This window comes from Ochotona curzoniae, unplaced genomic scaffold (assembly GCF_017591425.1).
Source record: "Ochotona curzoniae isolate NIBS_2020 unplaced genomic scaffold, NIBS_Ocur_1.0 contig_3432, whole genome shotgun sequence".
Lineage (NCBI taxonomy): Eukaryota > Metazoa > Chordata > Mammalia > Lagomorpha > Ochotonidae > Ochotona > Ochotona curzoniae.
Window position 1 is genome coordinate 1,192,922 of NW_024465859.1, and position 17,244 is coordinate 1,210,165.

Consider the following 17,244-nt stretch of genomic DNA (forward strand, 5'->3'; position numbering starts at 1 on the left):
GGCCCCTGCACCCATCTGGGAGACCCCCAAGGAAGCTCTACCTGCTGACTGCAGCAGGACCTAACACTGGTCGTTCTGCTCATTTAGGGATGAACCAGTGTATGGAAGATATGTCTCTTGATCTCTCTGTAACTCTACTTTTCAAAGAAATAATTCTCTTATTTAAGAAGATAACAGGTTTTGGGTTCAGCACAGTAGCCTAGTAGCTAAATCCTTGCCTTGCATGCGCCAGGATCGCATATGGACACCAGTTTGTGTCCCATCTGTTCCACTTCCCATTTAGCTCCCTGCTTGTGACCTGGGAAAGCAGTAGAGCATGGCCCAAAGCCTTGGGACCTTGCACCCTCATGGGAGATCTGGAAGAGGCTCCTGATTTCTGTCATCTGACTTTGGATCAGCTCAGCTATAGCCATTGCGGCCATTTGGGGAGTGAACCAGTAGGTGGAAGATCTTTTTCTCTGTCTCTCCTTCTGTCTGCCTTTCCAATAATATGATTTTTTTTTTTTTAATTACGGGATTTTAAAGGTATCTGATTTCTAATTCTGCCATCATTATGACAGAGTACTCCCCTTGAATCCATAAGCTGCCACCTGTGATGTCAGCATCACATATCGGAGCCCTGGTTTAAGTGGTAGCTGCTCTATTTCCAACCCATCTTTCTACTGACATGCCTGGGGAAACAGTGGAAGAAGGACCAAGTGATTACCCTCCTGCCACCCTTATGGGAGAAAAGCATGGAGTTCCTGGCACCTGTGTTTAGCCTGACCCTGTTGTTGCTATGTTTAGATTGAATCAGCAGATGGACAATGTCTCGCTCTCTTCGGTTTCTGTCTCTTCCTCTCTGAACTCTGCATTTCAAAGTAATAAAGAATTGTCTGTTGCTGGAGGCTCATTCCAGCCAAGTTCAGAGTTTTAGAATGGTGTACAGAGTCGGCGAAAGGAAAAGACACAGACACTGTCACTTGGTGCTCTCTCATAACAGCTCAAAAAGCTGTCCTTTTTATTTATTCAGACACATTACAGCCTCTGCACAAATGTTTGATTTTACTATCTTTAACTTCAGAACTAAGCCGACATGCACAGATACTCAGTTAAATAATTTTTTTTACTTCAGGTCAACCAGGTGCTCTTAAAGATACTTCAGTAAGCTACTATAATCAGTTTCTTCAAAGCAAGCCATTATTCATTCTTCAGTAGTAGCCATTAGGTGACAGCCAGAACTCCAAGGCCAAGGCACATGCAGTTACCTACTAATTAGTAATATATTCCCATGACATTTCTGTTTGTACAACTTATCTATCACTTAATGGAAGAAATACATCTAAAAGGAAAAAACAAAGATCCAAGACAAAAAATTTCAAACATTAAATCCCTCTACAACTGCAAGCTCTATAAGCCCATAAGCAAACAGTAAATAAAAGCATATCTCGATGATATTAATAAAAGCACAATATAATTCCTTTAGCTGAAAAATTTTAAAAATGGCTAAAACAGCCACATTTTCTATGCTCCAAAGAGTTGCAAGGACAGGTTAACCTTTAAGGTTGCAGTAACTATATTTATTGCCATAGCAGTTTAAGCTTGATGTGCATCACTTCCATTAGTTTGTAGGATTCTTATGAAGCCTTTTCCCAGAAGGCATACTACATGTTTGGGCCGTATTCCAGGGCAATAGGTAGGCACACAATAAGGTGTCCAGAAATAGCATGGGCTTAATTGTACTCCTGTGTAAAAATTGCTAAAGTCCCTCTCACCAAGACACTATCAGAAACATTAATTCCCAAGCTCACATTGGTTGCAAAAACCATCTCACAGGGCAAACAACAACACCTCAATAGATTACAGAATTCTTAGCAGGATGATAGAGTGTCCATGCAAAAGAGGGTGAGACTGTGTCAAGGTGGTAAGAGAGCCATCTGCCAGGCCCTGCCATACAGCTGGAAGCTCCTCGTGGCCTTGCCAAACAGGGAGCTGTTTTCTTCACACCTTTGTGCCATCCACACCCACTGCACAGATCCCAGCAGTCTGTGTTCTGCTCTGTTTCCAACCTTTTTTTATTATTATTTTTAAGGTACTAAATTTAGTGACATGCATGCATTCTTTTTAGGCAGAAAATTAAAATGTTGTGACATACTGCTGTATCAACCAGAAATATTGTTGGGTGTTCATGAAAAATATTATGACCAGAAAATAAACATTGAGTATATTTTTTTGTTGTTGTTCAGTGGAATAATCTTTATCTGATTACCTTGAAGGATCTGTTTCATTTGCTAATCTAGTACATTATGATCATTTTCAGGCTAAATAAGCTTGAAGATACTGTTACATTGATCAAAGGAAAGATTGAAGAAGTTCGTCTTCCCGTAGAAAAGGTGGATATTATTATATCTGAGTGGATGGTAAGTGTTTCCAGAAAGAAAACCTTCACTTGTTAATTTTTTTTTAACGTAAAGTATAACAAGTAATTACTGTCTTTGTGCTTTCCAAATTTGTGAGGCCCTAAATATTCGCGTTAATCCTTCCAAGGACTAACAAGGGCTTACTCAGACTATCTCATCCAAGTCAACATGATACTTGCAGCATTGCTATCATATTGAATCCACTCTTTTGTGATCTGGTAGGTCATGTAACCAGTCCTTTATCACAGAAAATAGGGCTGCTGCTATTGCTGAATTAATAATAGTTTCATATTCTGCTGTTAGAGTCTAGAGACAAGGTAGAATACTTGTTCTTAAGTGTATATAAATTAACATTAATTGTATGTGACTATTCGTTTGACTCATATAGTCACTCATGTTTTGGATGAGCTAAATTATATTTCTAATGGACACGACTTTTATCTCATTTTAATATTTTTCCACATCTGATACTTTGGTAACTAGTTGTGAAGTTCTTGTTTTGCCTAGTAAAATATTCTGGATATTTGTAGTTTTCACTTGAAAATCTGAAAGGTAATCTGGAAATATAACTATGCAATTGAAATCTTGGATAAATCAGTTTAATGAGTGAAATAAGGACCTGGCTGGAGTGAATGAATTTGAGACTCTTTATGGTGTTAATGAACTTTACTGAATGTTGTATTAGTCTTTGGTTTGCCCTCAGATCCACTTGACTTCTCTCTTCTGTACAGAATGAAAACTAACCCAGTAGGTTTCCTTTTCCAACTGACTTCCACTGGATTTGGAGAACGCAGTGGGAAGCACTAACAGGATGTTGGGCAGGAAGAAACCAGTGTGTTTGTTCTCACTTTACTTGCTGCCATGTTGCTGGCAAAAGCTCTGTGTTTTGTGGCTCTGGCCTGTCATTGTTCCAGTAGCTACCAAGCCACCCTTGTCTGGAGACTTGTAGCACTATCCCCTAATTTGTCTCTCTAAACTACAGATGATATTTCCTGAGATTACAGATGTCAGATTGCCCCACAGTGCTCTGGGGGATGTCTCATATCTTATGTCTTCTGTGTAACTCACTTCCTATATTGATTTTCCTCTATTTGAGGAGGCAGGGCACGCCCATCTTCTGGTTCACTGTCCCTGAAACCCACAAAAACCAGAACTGAAAGAGGCAAATTCTGGAGCCAGGAAACCATGCAAGTCTTTGATATGGGTGTGAGGAAACCACATCCTTGAGCCATTAGAGCTCTCCATTGTGATGTGCATTTCCTGGAAGCTGAAGGAGCCAGAGATGGAGGATTAAACCTGGTTACTCTGCTGTGGGACACATGCATCTTAATCTCTGAAGTTAAATGCCTGCTTTTGATTTTCCTTTGTTTCTGTTTTTTTTTTTTTCTTCTTTTCTGGATAGACTCTAATATAAAGGGCAACTTTTACTTTAAAAAGACATCAGGTGGCCTCTGTATTAATCTAGAAGATCTTTTTATACAAGTCACTGCATCCTAAAATGAAAACATCCCATTGTTTGAGAGCAAAGATAAGCTTATGGGAGCCCTTCACTAAGGGAAGTCAAGATATATATGAAGTTTTAACTAAGATTTGCTTGTTCTCACCACAAAGACATAACTTGTTTATATTCTCTTGTTATCTACCTTTTCTTACAAACATGTAAGTGGGGTTGAAATGTAGCCATGATATTAAATTGCTGGTGTTAGACACTGTGATCTTAGGCAATTTAGTTTATCTACCATTTTTCTCATACTCCTTGTTTGGCTGAAGCATTGGACAAGTGACAAATATCTGACCATTGTGAATCTATTGCTATGTTTTCATGAACCTGCATTCTAAAAGTAAAACCAAATCTTCTGTACTTGAAGGGTTTTTTTAAATCAATGGCACAGTAAGGTAACACAATCTAGGATGAGCCAGGTTTAAGATATAACACACATTCTTTTAAAAACTATTTTCAGTGAAGAAATGTAAAAACTAAATGCCCTCTTTGAATCAGACACAGATGTTTAATGGACTTGTAATCCAGCCTAGCCATGTAAACATCACATATTGCAGATATACATCTGTTTTCTTCTTCTATGGTCTACTAACTGTTTGCACAACTTAACGTAGATATATATTTTGTTTGCAGCTGTTCATGGATTTCCTCTTCCTTTGGGAAGATTTTTCTGCACAAGAAAGCAATTTTAGAAGCTAAATCATTGCTGCTAAGCAAGGTGTTCAGTAAATTTCCCCCTTCCTTTTACATTAACAAGTTTTTAGGCTTAAACTTGCTTTGAATTTTTTTAATTTTATATTTTCATTTTTATTTGCTTAAAATATTTTGTTACATTATAGAATGTAATTTTCTATAAGATGTATATAATGATGGTTTGATGTCCATAAACATAGTCAAGTGATGACTAAATACAATTTAACGAAGACATCATCTGACTTAGCTAGCTGCCTTTTTGAGTGTGTTTTGGAAGAGCACCTACAGTCTTTTTGCATATTTTCAGTGTATAATAAAATATTATGACTACATGTAGCCCTCATTCTATATATTTTAATTTTATTGAAATAGAATGTTTCATAAAATTGTCAATTAAATATAAACAGATCCCTAGAAAATACTATTTATGCTTCAGAAAATGTATTCTCATTTTCCTATTCTTTCATTAAAATTACTATCTCTTTTTTACTTCTTTTCTTTCTGCCCAGTAAAATAGGTTTTTTTGTTTGTTTGTTTTTTGTTTTTAAGTTTTGGTCAAGCAAGCCCAGTTGACTAATTTTGTCTTGCTGCAATCTCCGATTTCAGTGTCTTCTTACAAGTATATGGGCATGAGTTGCAGATACTCGGTTGAGGTCTTACCCTGCCTCTGCATTAACAAGAACCTGAAGTCAAGAGTGGGAACCAGGAATTATAATATGATCTGGAACTTAATTGTCTTAGCCACTAGGCTAAATGCATAACTCTGGCATAGTTTGGTTTCTTTTTCTAGGCAGAAATTATATAAAATATTTTGGTCAATGGTACTATATATTTTCTTGGTACCCTTTTATTTGTTTTTCTCTTGTTCTCTTTGAAATACATAGCTTATAAGGATTATTTGAAAAATGCATAAGTTCAATTTAAGAACAATAATAAAACAAGCATCCTTGTACTTAACCATACTATCCAGGAAAGCCCATTTCCAGAAACATGTTTGGTATTTCACACAAGTCAAATATTTATAAACCCCAAAGAACTTAAAAGTTAATTTTTATTTACTATGCATTTTTTATTTAGGTATATATCAATAGGAGTATTACTTAGATTTGTGTAATTTAACTTTATCATAAAGAAATTATGTAGTACATTATTTTTGTTTGACTTAGAGGTTATGTTTAACCTGATGGTTGTATTTTAAATTTATGGTTGATATTATGAGCCTTTCTTATTTGTGTGTCCAGGTGAATACCTGCAGTTGACTGTGTGTATGCTGCTTGATTTCTGAGTACTCTTTTCTGTTTCATTTATCTAAGTGGTGGTTTTTATGCTAGTATCATGCTGCTTTAATTACTCTAGCTTTGTAGAAGGCTTCAAAGTCAAGTACTATGAGGCCTGCAATTTGATTTTTCTTGCTTAGAATTGCCTGGGTCATTTGTGATTCCATGTGAATATTTAGATTGGTTTTTCTAATTCTGTAAGTAATGTAATTGGTAGTTTGCAAAATGAATCTGTAGATTACTTAAGCAGAACAGACATTTCAATAATGCTGATTTTTCAGAGTCTATGACCAAGTTTCCATTTTTCATGTGTCTTGGACGGTTTTATTCATCAATGCTGAATAATTTTTTTTGTAGATACAACTTGCCTCATAGATTAATTTTATGTAAAAATTTGCTTTTTTTGTTTGAGGGTTGTGATTGGAATTTCTCTTACAGTGAGTTTATTATTGACATATTAGAAAACTATTGTTCTTCCATGTTTATTTTGTAACCTGCAACTGCAATGAATTGGTGTATCAGATTTAACAGCTTTTTGGTAGTTTCTGTTTTTCTTTGTATAACATCATGTTAACTGCAAACATGGATGTTTTGAAGTCCTCTTTTCCAGCTTTAGTTTCCTTTCTTCTTCCTAATTGCAATTGCTGAAACCTCTGGTACTGCATTAAGAGTGGACACCTTGACTTGTTCTACATTTCAGAAGGAATTCAGCTTTGTCTCACTCATTATACTATTTGATGCTGGTTTGTCATACATAACTTCATATTTTTGAGGTGTGTTCTTTCTGAACATGTCTGTGGAGAGTTTTTATCATGGAGATGAAAGAAGCTTACCATGAACTTGTTGAATCTTATCAGCTGCTTTCTCTGCATCTATTGAAATGACCACAATATGGTTTTTTCCTTTGTTCTGCTGATGTGATTTGTGACATTTATTAATTTGCAAACATTGAACAATCCTTCTAATCTGAAATAAATCACAGCTGATCATGATGGATGATCTTTGTGAAGTAGGTTTGGATTCAGTTTGTTAGTATTTTGTTGAGAATCTTTGTATCCATCTTTACCTAAAGATATCGGTTTTACAGTAGTTTTGTGGTTTTATATCAAACTGATGCTGGCCTCATAGAGAGTACAGCCAAGTTCCAACCTGGTTAGTATTTTAGAGTAGTTTAAAAAGTATTGAAATTACTTCTTCTTTGGATGATTTTTAGAATTCAGTGCTAAAAGCCATCAGGTCTTGAACTTTCCTTGATATAAGGCTCCTGATTATTGCTTCAGTCTCTGCTTATTATGAGTCTGTTTAAATTGTCTCTGTTGGCTTGAATTAGTCCTGGTAGGTTATATGTATCAAGGAATTTATCCACTTCTTTGAGGTTTTTTAGTTGTTAGTATATAGTTTTTCATCCTTTATGTTTCAGTGGTGTTGATTGTAAAGCCTCCTTTTTATTTCTAATTTTATTTGGATTCTTTTTTATTTGTTCTGAATTTTATCTATTTTATTTTTTCAAAAATGTTTTATTTTGTTTCATTTCTCTGGTCTTACTAACTCCCATTGATTTTGGATTTGGCTTCTTGTTTTTCTAATGTTATCATTAGACATTTAATTATAGACTTTTTTGATGTAAGCACTTATTACTATATTTTCCTTTTTTAATGCTACTCTTGCAGAATCCTTGAGGTTTTGATACATTGCATTTTCATTTTTTCAAGGATGTTTTTGGTTAACACTTTAATTTCTTAAATAACCAATATTCAGAAATATATTTATCATTATTCTGTTGCTGTTGTTAATTTCTGGTTCTCATACCTTTATGGTTTTAGAAGAGACATTATATGATCTCAGTCTTTTCAAATTTACTGAGACTTGATTTGTAACATAAGATACTGTTTATCCTAGAACATGTTCCATATGCTCCTAAGAACATGTATTGTGTAGTTGTTGGGTGAGATGTGCTGTAAATGTTTGTTCGGTTCATTTCAGGTGCAGTGTATCTTTGTTGATTTTCTGTCTGGATAATATGTCTGCTGATGAGACTGAGGTGTTGGAGTCATCCACTGTTATATTTAGGTTTAATAGTATTTGCTGAGTGTATCTAGGTAGTCTTCTGTTGGGTGCATGTATTTTATGATATGGCTTCTTGTTGAATCAAACTTTTGATCAAAATACTCCATCTCTTTAAAATTTTTTTATTCAAAGTTTTTTTTTATATATGACATATGGCCACTCTGGCTTGCTTTTGGGTTTTGTTTACTTGGAATATCTTTTTGCAGTCTTTCGCTTTACGTCTACGTGTATCTGTGAAGCAAGGGTCTTACAGCATATGGTGGGGCATGTTATCTGATAACATTTAGGCAGCCTAAGTGTTTGGCTGGGAAATTTAACCTGCTTACATTGAAGCTTTGTATTGATAGACAAGAACCAACACCTGTCATTACTTCTTCATGGAATAGGTTTTATTTTAAACATTTATTGTTTAACTGGAGTGCAGGGTGTCACTTGGCTTGTTGCTTTGGCTTTGGTTCTAGGTGAGCCTGACCATAACCTAAGTGATTTCTTTTTATCTTAATGTTTCCTGTGTGAGACAGTTGTCTAGTCCACTGCAGTTCATCGGGATAGAACTTCTACTTTGAGCATCAGTTTCCTAGAGTGTATATATTAGATCCGCAGAGTTCAGTGTCAAACTCTGAGAGGATTGTATAACCAGAGCTGTGTTCTTGGAGACGATAGGCAAAAATGGCTGTCCCCTTGTCCTGTTGGCAACCCTCAGTGCCATTGAGATTTATGGCACCAGTTACCATGGCTTTATAACTGTGTGATGAGGATGAAACTTTGCGATGTCCTCCTGGGAGAGTGCAACTGATGCTATGATTTATAGCACCAACAGCCCTAGGCCTGGGAAGGGGTGTGACTGAACCCAGCTCCAGACATGTAGAAGTTTTTTCCTCTGGAGAAGTGAAATGCAGGTGAATTCTTCCCTGGATCTACCAGGTTTCAAGTAGGACTAAGGAATTCAGTGTTGCAGGATATAGCGAAGTTGTTATCCAGGTTTGTATGCACTGGTTCTGGTACTAGCCTCTAGAAGCTTAGGGAAATCCTCTAACTCACACAGAGTGCATGAGCACAGCTCTCATGCTAATTCCCCCAAATTCTCACATTTGCAGAATGCAGAGAATCTTTGCTTTGCCCCTCTGGTTGCCCTGGCTCTGACACAGACCCTCTGGCTTCTCTTGCTGTCAGCACACTGGAACCAAGAGAGGGAGAAGGGAGGCAATGCATCCTCTCCTCTTGCACCCTGCATTTGCTTAGACACCAGTCAGCTCCTGCAGCTGAAGTAGTCACTAGGTGGCTGGGTTCTCTCTGTGCTAATGCTCTGTGCAGTACTTTCTATGTTGAAATTGGTAAGAAAGTGGTGAGGTCTTCTCTCCTTTTGTCCCAAAGTCTGTCACATTCTGTTTCTATAGTTTTATCATCTTAATAATGTTACACAACTTGAAATATACAGTAGGATGTTTGGCAATATATATATATTTCTACCTAGCTTGAGAAGTTCATCCACATTGTAGCACTTATTAGTATTTGTTCCTTTTTTTTTTTAGTAGTATTCCATGATTATGAATATGTCACAATCAGTTTAACCATTTGGCCTTTGAAGGGTATAAGCTTAAGGCCATTAGAAATGAAGGTGCAGGGCCTGGCACAGTGGCCTAGTGGCTAAAGTCCTCACCTTGCACACCCAGGATCCCACCTTAGTGCCAGCTCATATCCCGGCTGCTCCACTTCCCATCTAGCTCCCTTCCCGTGGCCTAGGAAAGCAGTAGAGGATGGCCCAAGGCCTTATATCCTACACCTGCATGGGAGACCAGGAGGAAGGTCCTGGGTCCTGGCTTCAGATCGGGTCAGCTCAGCTCTGGCTGTTGCAGCCACTATGGAAGTGAACCAGCAGATGGAGTATCTTTTTCTCCCTCTCTTTCCTTTTTTCTGTATCTGACTTTCCAATATAAATAAATCTTTTAAAAGAAGAAATGAAACTGTATGTACATTTGTGCATAGAGTTTTGTGATATGAAAAGTCTTGGTTTGTAAAGATGATAATTGCTTAGGTGTTTTATCTTCAATCTGCCCACAGTAGTCTCAAATTTTATAACAACTTAACTGTTAAGCCATAAGATTTCTAAATTTAGGCATTTAAAAATCAGTTATTTTTATTTGAAAGTCAAATTTACAGAGAATGAGAGATATCTTCCATCTGCTGACTCACTACCCAAATGGCTGTAACAGCCAGGACTGAGCCTGTCTGAAGCCAGGGGCTTCGTTTGGGTCTCCCACATGGATGCAGGCGCCCTAGGACTTGGGCCACCCTCTGCTGCTTTCTCAGGTGCATTAAGGGAGCTGGGCCAGAAGTAGGACCACAGGGACTTGAACCACTGCCCGTGGGAAAGGCTGATATTGCAGTCGGTGGCTTAATCTAACACATCACAATACCTGTATGTAGAATTTCTTTAGTCTTAGAATTACTTCTTTGTTTTAAAATTAGCTCTTAGTAATTACTCTGATTCACTCGAGAGTCTTATCTCTATGCAATAGACAATAGGTTTTATCTGTTTTTATGGCTGTATAATATTGATTGACACTTATCTGCATTTCTTTTATTCTCCTGTTACAAATAATACTGTTTTGAATTTTTAAAAATATATTTGTTTGGGGCTTGTGTGATAGCCTAGAGGCTAAATCCTTACCTTGCTTGTGCCAGGATCCCATATGCACTTCGATTCATGTCCTGGCTGCTCCACTTCCCTTTTAGCTCCCTGCTTGTGACTAGGAAAAGCAATAGAGAATGGTTCAGAGCTTTGGAATTCTGACTTCAGATTGGTTCAGCTCCAGCTGTTGTGGTCACTTGGGAAGATTTACAGAGAAGAGACACAAAGATCTTCTGACCGCTGGTTCACTCCCCAAATAACCACAATAGCCGTAGCTGAGCCATTCCAAAGCCAGTAGCCAGGAGCTTCTTCCAGGTTTCCCACATGGGTGCAGGGTCCTGAGGCTTTAGGCTGTCCTCTGTTGCTTACCAGGCCATAAGCAGGCAGCTGGATAGGAAGTAGAGCATGCAGTACACCAGTTGGCATCATAATGAATCCTAGCGCTTTGCTTCAAAAATAACTTACCAATTTATACAATCATTCTGTTAGACCTCTTTTTCTACTGTTAAAAACTTCCTGACACAACCTAAATTATTTATTACAGTTCAGGAGGCTGGAAGTTCAAGGTTAAGGCACAGGAAATTTGATGTTTAACGAGGGCCCAGTCTGCTTTTGAGATTGTGTCTTGATGTGTTCTCTGGAAGGACTAACATACACTGTCTTCAGATGGCAAACTAAATTAGAGGGAACAAATTCATTCCTTCAAGCCTCCCCCTTTGTAAGTTTTGTTTGTTTGAAATGAAGAATGACAAAATCAGAGGCAGAAATCTTCCATCCATTGGTTCTGTGCTCAATGCCTGCAACAGCCCAAGCTGTGCCAGCTCAGCTAGGAGCCAAGAGCTCAGCCAGGTCTCCCACACAGCTAGCACTCAGCTATTTGAGCCATCACCTTTTACCTCCAAGAGAGCACATAGCTGGAAGCTGAATTAGAAGGAAGCAGGACTCTTAACCCAGGCACTCCACAAAGACACCATCTCTTAAGATTTTAAGACATGCTGTTACTATATATTATTTTAATATAATTCTTTTTAATAAAAGTACTAATTAACACATTCTTAAGAATAAAATACCAAGCTGTATTAACTGATTTTTTTAAACCAGTATGGAAGATGTGCAATGTTTTTGAAATACTCTGTCTTCATCTTTGGAAACTAACTCTGTAGGTTTGGGTACAATCCACATGCCCTTGGGACGATCTTGAATTTGTTGAAGACTTGTTTATTGAATGGATCATTGGCTGATTTGGCTGTCAGCCTTTTGATGATTGAGAGTGGGAAAAAGACAGGATGTAGATACTTTTTTCAAATTTCAGGAGGAGTGTTCAAATTATCTGTTGTTCTCAGTGGCATATTCTAGAAGTCTTGAAACACTAAAGTAAGAACTATATTAAAAGGTGACAGAAGAAGGGAGTAGCCATCTGAAATGGTAACAAGTATGTAATAGCTACTAATGAATGGTGATTAGCATGGTTCTTACTGCAAGTTTTATTGTTTGATGAAAAGTAGGGAACAGTTCTGACATATTTCTCATTTATAACATTTTTAACTATGTGGTAATTCATGTTACCATCTTTGTTACGCAGAGGCCACTACTGATTCCCCAGACAAATGTGTTCCTGATTTTTAGAATTCTTTCCTAAGAATTTTAATATATTATAAATGTGTATATATCACACACACAATATTTGTGTCTATTGGCTACCTGTGACTGTTTCAGGCAAGAGAAAGCAGAGAACAAAATAAATTGTAGTCATCGCATCTATATTTATCTTAGGATAATCATGTTCTATATAATGGTTCTATACCATGCTTTTTTCTATCATTTTTTGTTATATTTTTATTTTGAATTTTGTACAATTTCATATAGATTGGGATTTCCTCCCCAATCTCCCACCTCCCCAACAAACCTATCACTTTAAAGCTATAAATTTCCCTCTAATTATTGCCATACTGCATTCCAGTAATTTGTTCAATTCACAATATTACCATTGTGATTTTTGCTTTGATCCATGCATTATTGAGGAGTTTATTACTTAGTTTATGTTGGGAAATTTTTTAGGTATCTTTCTGTTAATAATTCCTAATTAGGCTCTCATTCCTTTAAATTTGCTCAAACATGTCTGTGGCCTAATATGTAGCCTGTTTTCAGGAGTTCCACGTTGATTTTGAATAAATGTGCAGTTTTCTATTGCTGTAGAGTGAAATATTACATAATGTTCATTTGAGTCAGATTGGTTAATTATGTCATTAAATTGCTTATGTTTACAAATTCTGGTAGTTAATGAAAGGACAATGAAATTTCTTTAATTCAGAATTATCTGTCTCGTCTCATTTGTGTCATCATTTATTTCTGATATTTATATGGTGATTAGATATATACACATTGGGATTTATTATGAATTCCTCATAAACTTGACTTCTTTATCATTATGAACTAGTACTTTGCCTTCATAGTATTTTTGTTCTGTTTGGCTGATGTTGATGTAGGCACTGAAATCTTTATGGTTATTGTTTCAAGATTAGATATTTTTCACCCTTTTTTTAAACTTGTTGACATTTCTGTCTTAAATGGATTTTAAAATACATATTAAATGCTATGAATATGCTTCAGAATGTTCATGGGTATTATATATTATGAAAATTCTACATAAGCTTTAGAGTTTTTTTAAAATATTGAACTGATGTTTTAATTTCACTTTCTTGAGGTTTTTGAAGTATCTTCGTAGTTGAATCTTTGTAGTTTTGTTAACCAGTTTAACAAATAAGGATCTAATCTTTTAATTAGTTCCACTTTAAAAAAAGGTTGGGAACCCTAATACATTTTAAAAGTTACTTGTTTACTTGATTGGCAGAGGTGACAGACAAGTAAACGAAGGTGGCTCCCACCTCCGAAAGCCCCAGGTATCTGCAGTGGCAGAGGTGGGCTGAGGTCTAAGTCAGGAGGCTGGAATCCGAGCATGTGCGGCACTACTGCAACTGCAACTAGCTGGATTAGGAGCTGGAGAGTGTTACTGACATGAGGCACGGGCATCTTAATATGCCAAATGGTCACCACAGTCCCACTGATTGTTGGGTTTCCTGTCTTGTGAAATAACTCTGTGTAACTTTTTGTTCATCATTGTTGAAGGTTGCAGATTTGGTGGGAAAAATGAGTGATGTTTTGTCCGTAGAGATAGAAATTTGTTTTTGAAACTGTGAGTTATATTTCTATCCCTTTTATTTCTTTGGATGAACACAAATTCTAGATTTTAGCACTGTTAAATCTCCTAATTGTGTTATTTACATTAGTACTTTTACTCCAGAAATGTGAAAATATTCTCCGTAAGCTCTACCTTTCACTTTTATAATTGGCCTTTAAAAAAAAAAAAAGATTTTTTTTTTATTGGAAAGGCAGATATCCAGAGACAAGAAGAGACAGAAAAATCTTTCATCCTCTGGTTCACTCCATCATGTGGCCTCAGCGGCCAGCAATGAGCTGATCTGAAGCCAAGAGCCTGGAGCTTCTTCCATGTCTTCCATGTGGGTACAGCATCCTAAGGCTCTGGGCTATCCTCGATTGCTTTCCCAAGCTACATACAGGTAGCTGGATGGGAAGTGGAGCAGCCAGATTATGAGCTGGTGCCCACATGGGATCCTCGTGCATGGAAGGCGAGAATTTAGCCACTAGGCTGCTGTGCCATCCCCTTATAATTGGTCTTTAATCCACTGATAATATTTCAGGAATTAAAATTGTGGTAGTCTTTCTTTGAGCAGTTTGATGACTCAAATCAAAATATTAAATGGACCTATCCTTGGGCCCGGCGCAGTGGCGCAAGTGGTTAAAGGTCCTCGCCTTGCACGCCCGGGATCCCATACGGGCGCCGGTTCTAATCCCGGCAGCCCCGCTTCCCTTCCAGCTCCCTGCCTGTGGCCCGGGAAAGCAGTCGAGGATGGCCCAAAGCTTTGGGACCCTGCACCCGCGTGGGAGACCCAGAAGAGGCTCCTGGCTTTGGATTGGCATAGTATCGGCCCGTTGCGCTCACTTGGGGAGTGAATCATCAGACGGAAGATCTTCCTCTCTGTCTCTCCTTCTCCTCTCTGTATATCCGCCTTTCCAATGAAAAAAAAATAATAATAAAAAAAAATAAAATAAATGGACCTATCCTGTAAGCTGGGAATTATAGTTCAAAAATCATTGAACAGAGATATTTGTTCATAGACAGATCAGTAGATAGATAGGTAGGTAGATAGATATTCAAAACATTTTTCCCTTATCCATTCTGTGGCAAATAAGTTTAAAAGGTAGCGGCAAACTCATGTTAATCTTTCTATTATCAGTGACCATACGTTTTGCCAAGTGTATGAGTCTGTCTCAGTTACTGTGGAACTGTCAATAAGGAAAAGTGCCTTATTCAAAAGGACTTCACATAATTAGTTTGAAAAATGGTCTTGTGACTTTAATATTCCATTTGTGATCAATCATGTACTACGCATGAGCACATTTTAACTTGAAAGGGTCAGGTAACAGACTGAGGAATCATTGAAAAACTTACTGTTCTGAATAGTTTGCTTTACACCCTCACGTTTTGGTGCATTTTTAATAGAGGGCACACAAAGGAATCCATAATGAAGTTTTATCAGCTGCAGCTGAGTGGACAGATGCCCCTCCCTTCTAGAAGAAAGTTTTATCTGGCCAAAATTGTTAGATAATATCAAAGTTGAGAAACAGTGCTTAGAATTATCATTTCTATTTGTTGCTAACAATTCAACTTCTCACTATCCTAATTGGAATCATCAGAAAGAGTTTCCTGAAGCAATGACATCAAGGCAGTATTTTGTCACATGAATATGTAACAGAGACTTCCCTAACCAACTTAGGTTTAACAAACTTGACAAATTAGTGATTTTCCTCATCTTTTTTTTTTAATCATACTGCTAGATTCCTATGGCTTCTTTAACACTTAAAAGTATCTGCAGTATGCTGCTACTGTTCTATCATTTGAACTTTGTTTCTTCTATCAAAAGTTGATAGTAATTGTCTACTTTTATGTTTAGTCAGTGAAATAAAAATACTATTAAACAAGACTGTAAATGAATAAGAAAATGAAATTGAACAATTTAGAAAAATTCAAGGAGAAATCACTAAATCACCATGGAATTATTGGGTTCACAAACACCTGCAAAAGACTGGGTAGAAAGATGGGATATAGGAAATTCATAGATTCTCTACTTGGAATATATCCTTAGGTAACCAAAACAGGAAATTGTAGACAGCATAGGAGTTACATTTATGCAGGAATGATGGTAAAGATTCCAGTGAGTGGAGACATCCCCCAAAATTATTGGCAAATGTACTTTTGTGTTTCTACATAAAATGTATCGTTTTCAGTTATCACTGGACCCATTCACATTGGGTGAAATTAAGGTTTGTAATAAATCTTGCTGAATTTAAGGATATTGAGGAAATATCAAATATTTAGTGAGTCAAAAGTATATTGCAAAGAAAATATGATTGCATTTTATAATCTTCTTTATTATTGAGAGTAGTCTTCTCTTTACATAGTTCTGGTTTGTTGATAATCCAGATTAGCTTTTTGCTACATTGTAAAATGTTTTAATAGTTAAATGTTGCCTAGACGTGCATTAGTATTTCATTTATTTGAGCTAAAAAAGTGTTGGAGACTTATGCTGGAAGCTTCAGATTTTCTTTTATCACTGATGATTCTGTTCTAGGAAGATATGGACATTTAAAAACTACTCATGAAATTTCCATTTCAATGAGCAGTGTTAATATTCTTGTTCTTGATTTATTCCATATGTTCATTTGCAGTAATTAATTTTAAGCTGTAAATACAATATTTAATTTTAAAATTTAACTGTCATTTTAGAAAAAATACTGTCCCAAGAGCTTCATGGGAGAAAATATCAGGTATAATTCTCATTCCAGATGGCACCCCTACAGGTGAGGCAGCAGCCTGTGAAATTGCAGTCTGAATTACGCTGCGGATGAGCTAGGCATTTGGAGGAAAGCCTCCTGATAGAAGTAATAAATGACTTGGTTCAGAACCAAGGACAATTCCCAGGAACCTAAAGGCTGTTTGATCACATAGGGAGCCAATAGTAAAATGATGTTTAGCAAAGTGGAAAGTTGAGATAAAGGACAATGATCACTAGGAAAACATGGATGAATATTTTCATCTGCAAGTTTTTAAACTAGATTTATTAATTTCCTGAGTGTCATGTATCTTACCTGTGGTCTAGTATGTGCTTGGTTTTTCTAAAAAAAACATTGCCAAGTGGTCTGTCCTTACTTACAATCTCACAGACGTTTTTGCAGATCTAGTCTTCTGAATGTCCTGTGGGAAAATTTTTCACTTTGGAACATTTTAGTTCTTACTCATAAATGTGGTATAGTGTAAATAGTAAATCTTATTTTTAGTTAGGCAAATCAATTTGAGGATCAACATGAATCATCATTCAGAATTTGACCCCTGTAGTTAACTAAGGCTCAAATTCTGTTTGATTCACTCATTGTTTATGTGACTATAACCCAGTTGTTAGTTTCTAGATGAGTTAGCATTTCTAAGCCTTAGTTTTCTCCTCAAATAAATGAAAATAATAATAAAATGTGCTTCTTGCAGCAGTTAAATAAGATTATGAAGCACAGCAATGTTTTGTAATTACCACCACTATGTCA

At 36.7% G+C, this 17,244-nt stretch overlaps 1 protein-coding gene across 3 annotated transcripts in view; it reads left to right on the forward strand.

The window, feature by feature from the left end:
* PRMT3 (protein arginine methyltransferase 3) overlaps positions 1–17,244 on the forward strand; it is a 107,675-nt gene that overhangs the window by 42,116 nt on the left and 48,315 nt on the right. For all 3 annotated transcript variants that reach the window (XM_040980010.1, XM_040980008.1, XM_040980009.1), the window contains one exon: positions 2,300–2,399. In XM_040980010.1, the coding sequence (XP_040835944.1) occupies positions 2,300–2,399 (100 nt within the window). The remainder of the gene's footprint in view (positions 1–2,299; positions 2,400–17,244) is intronic.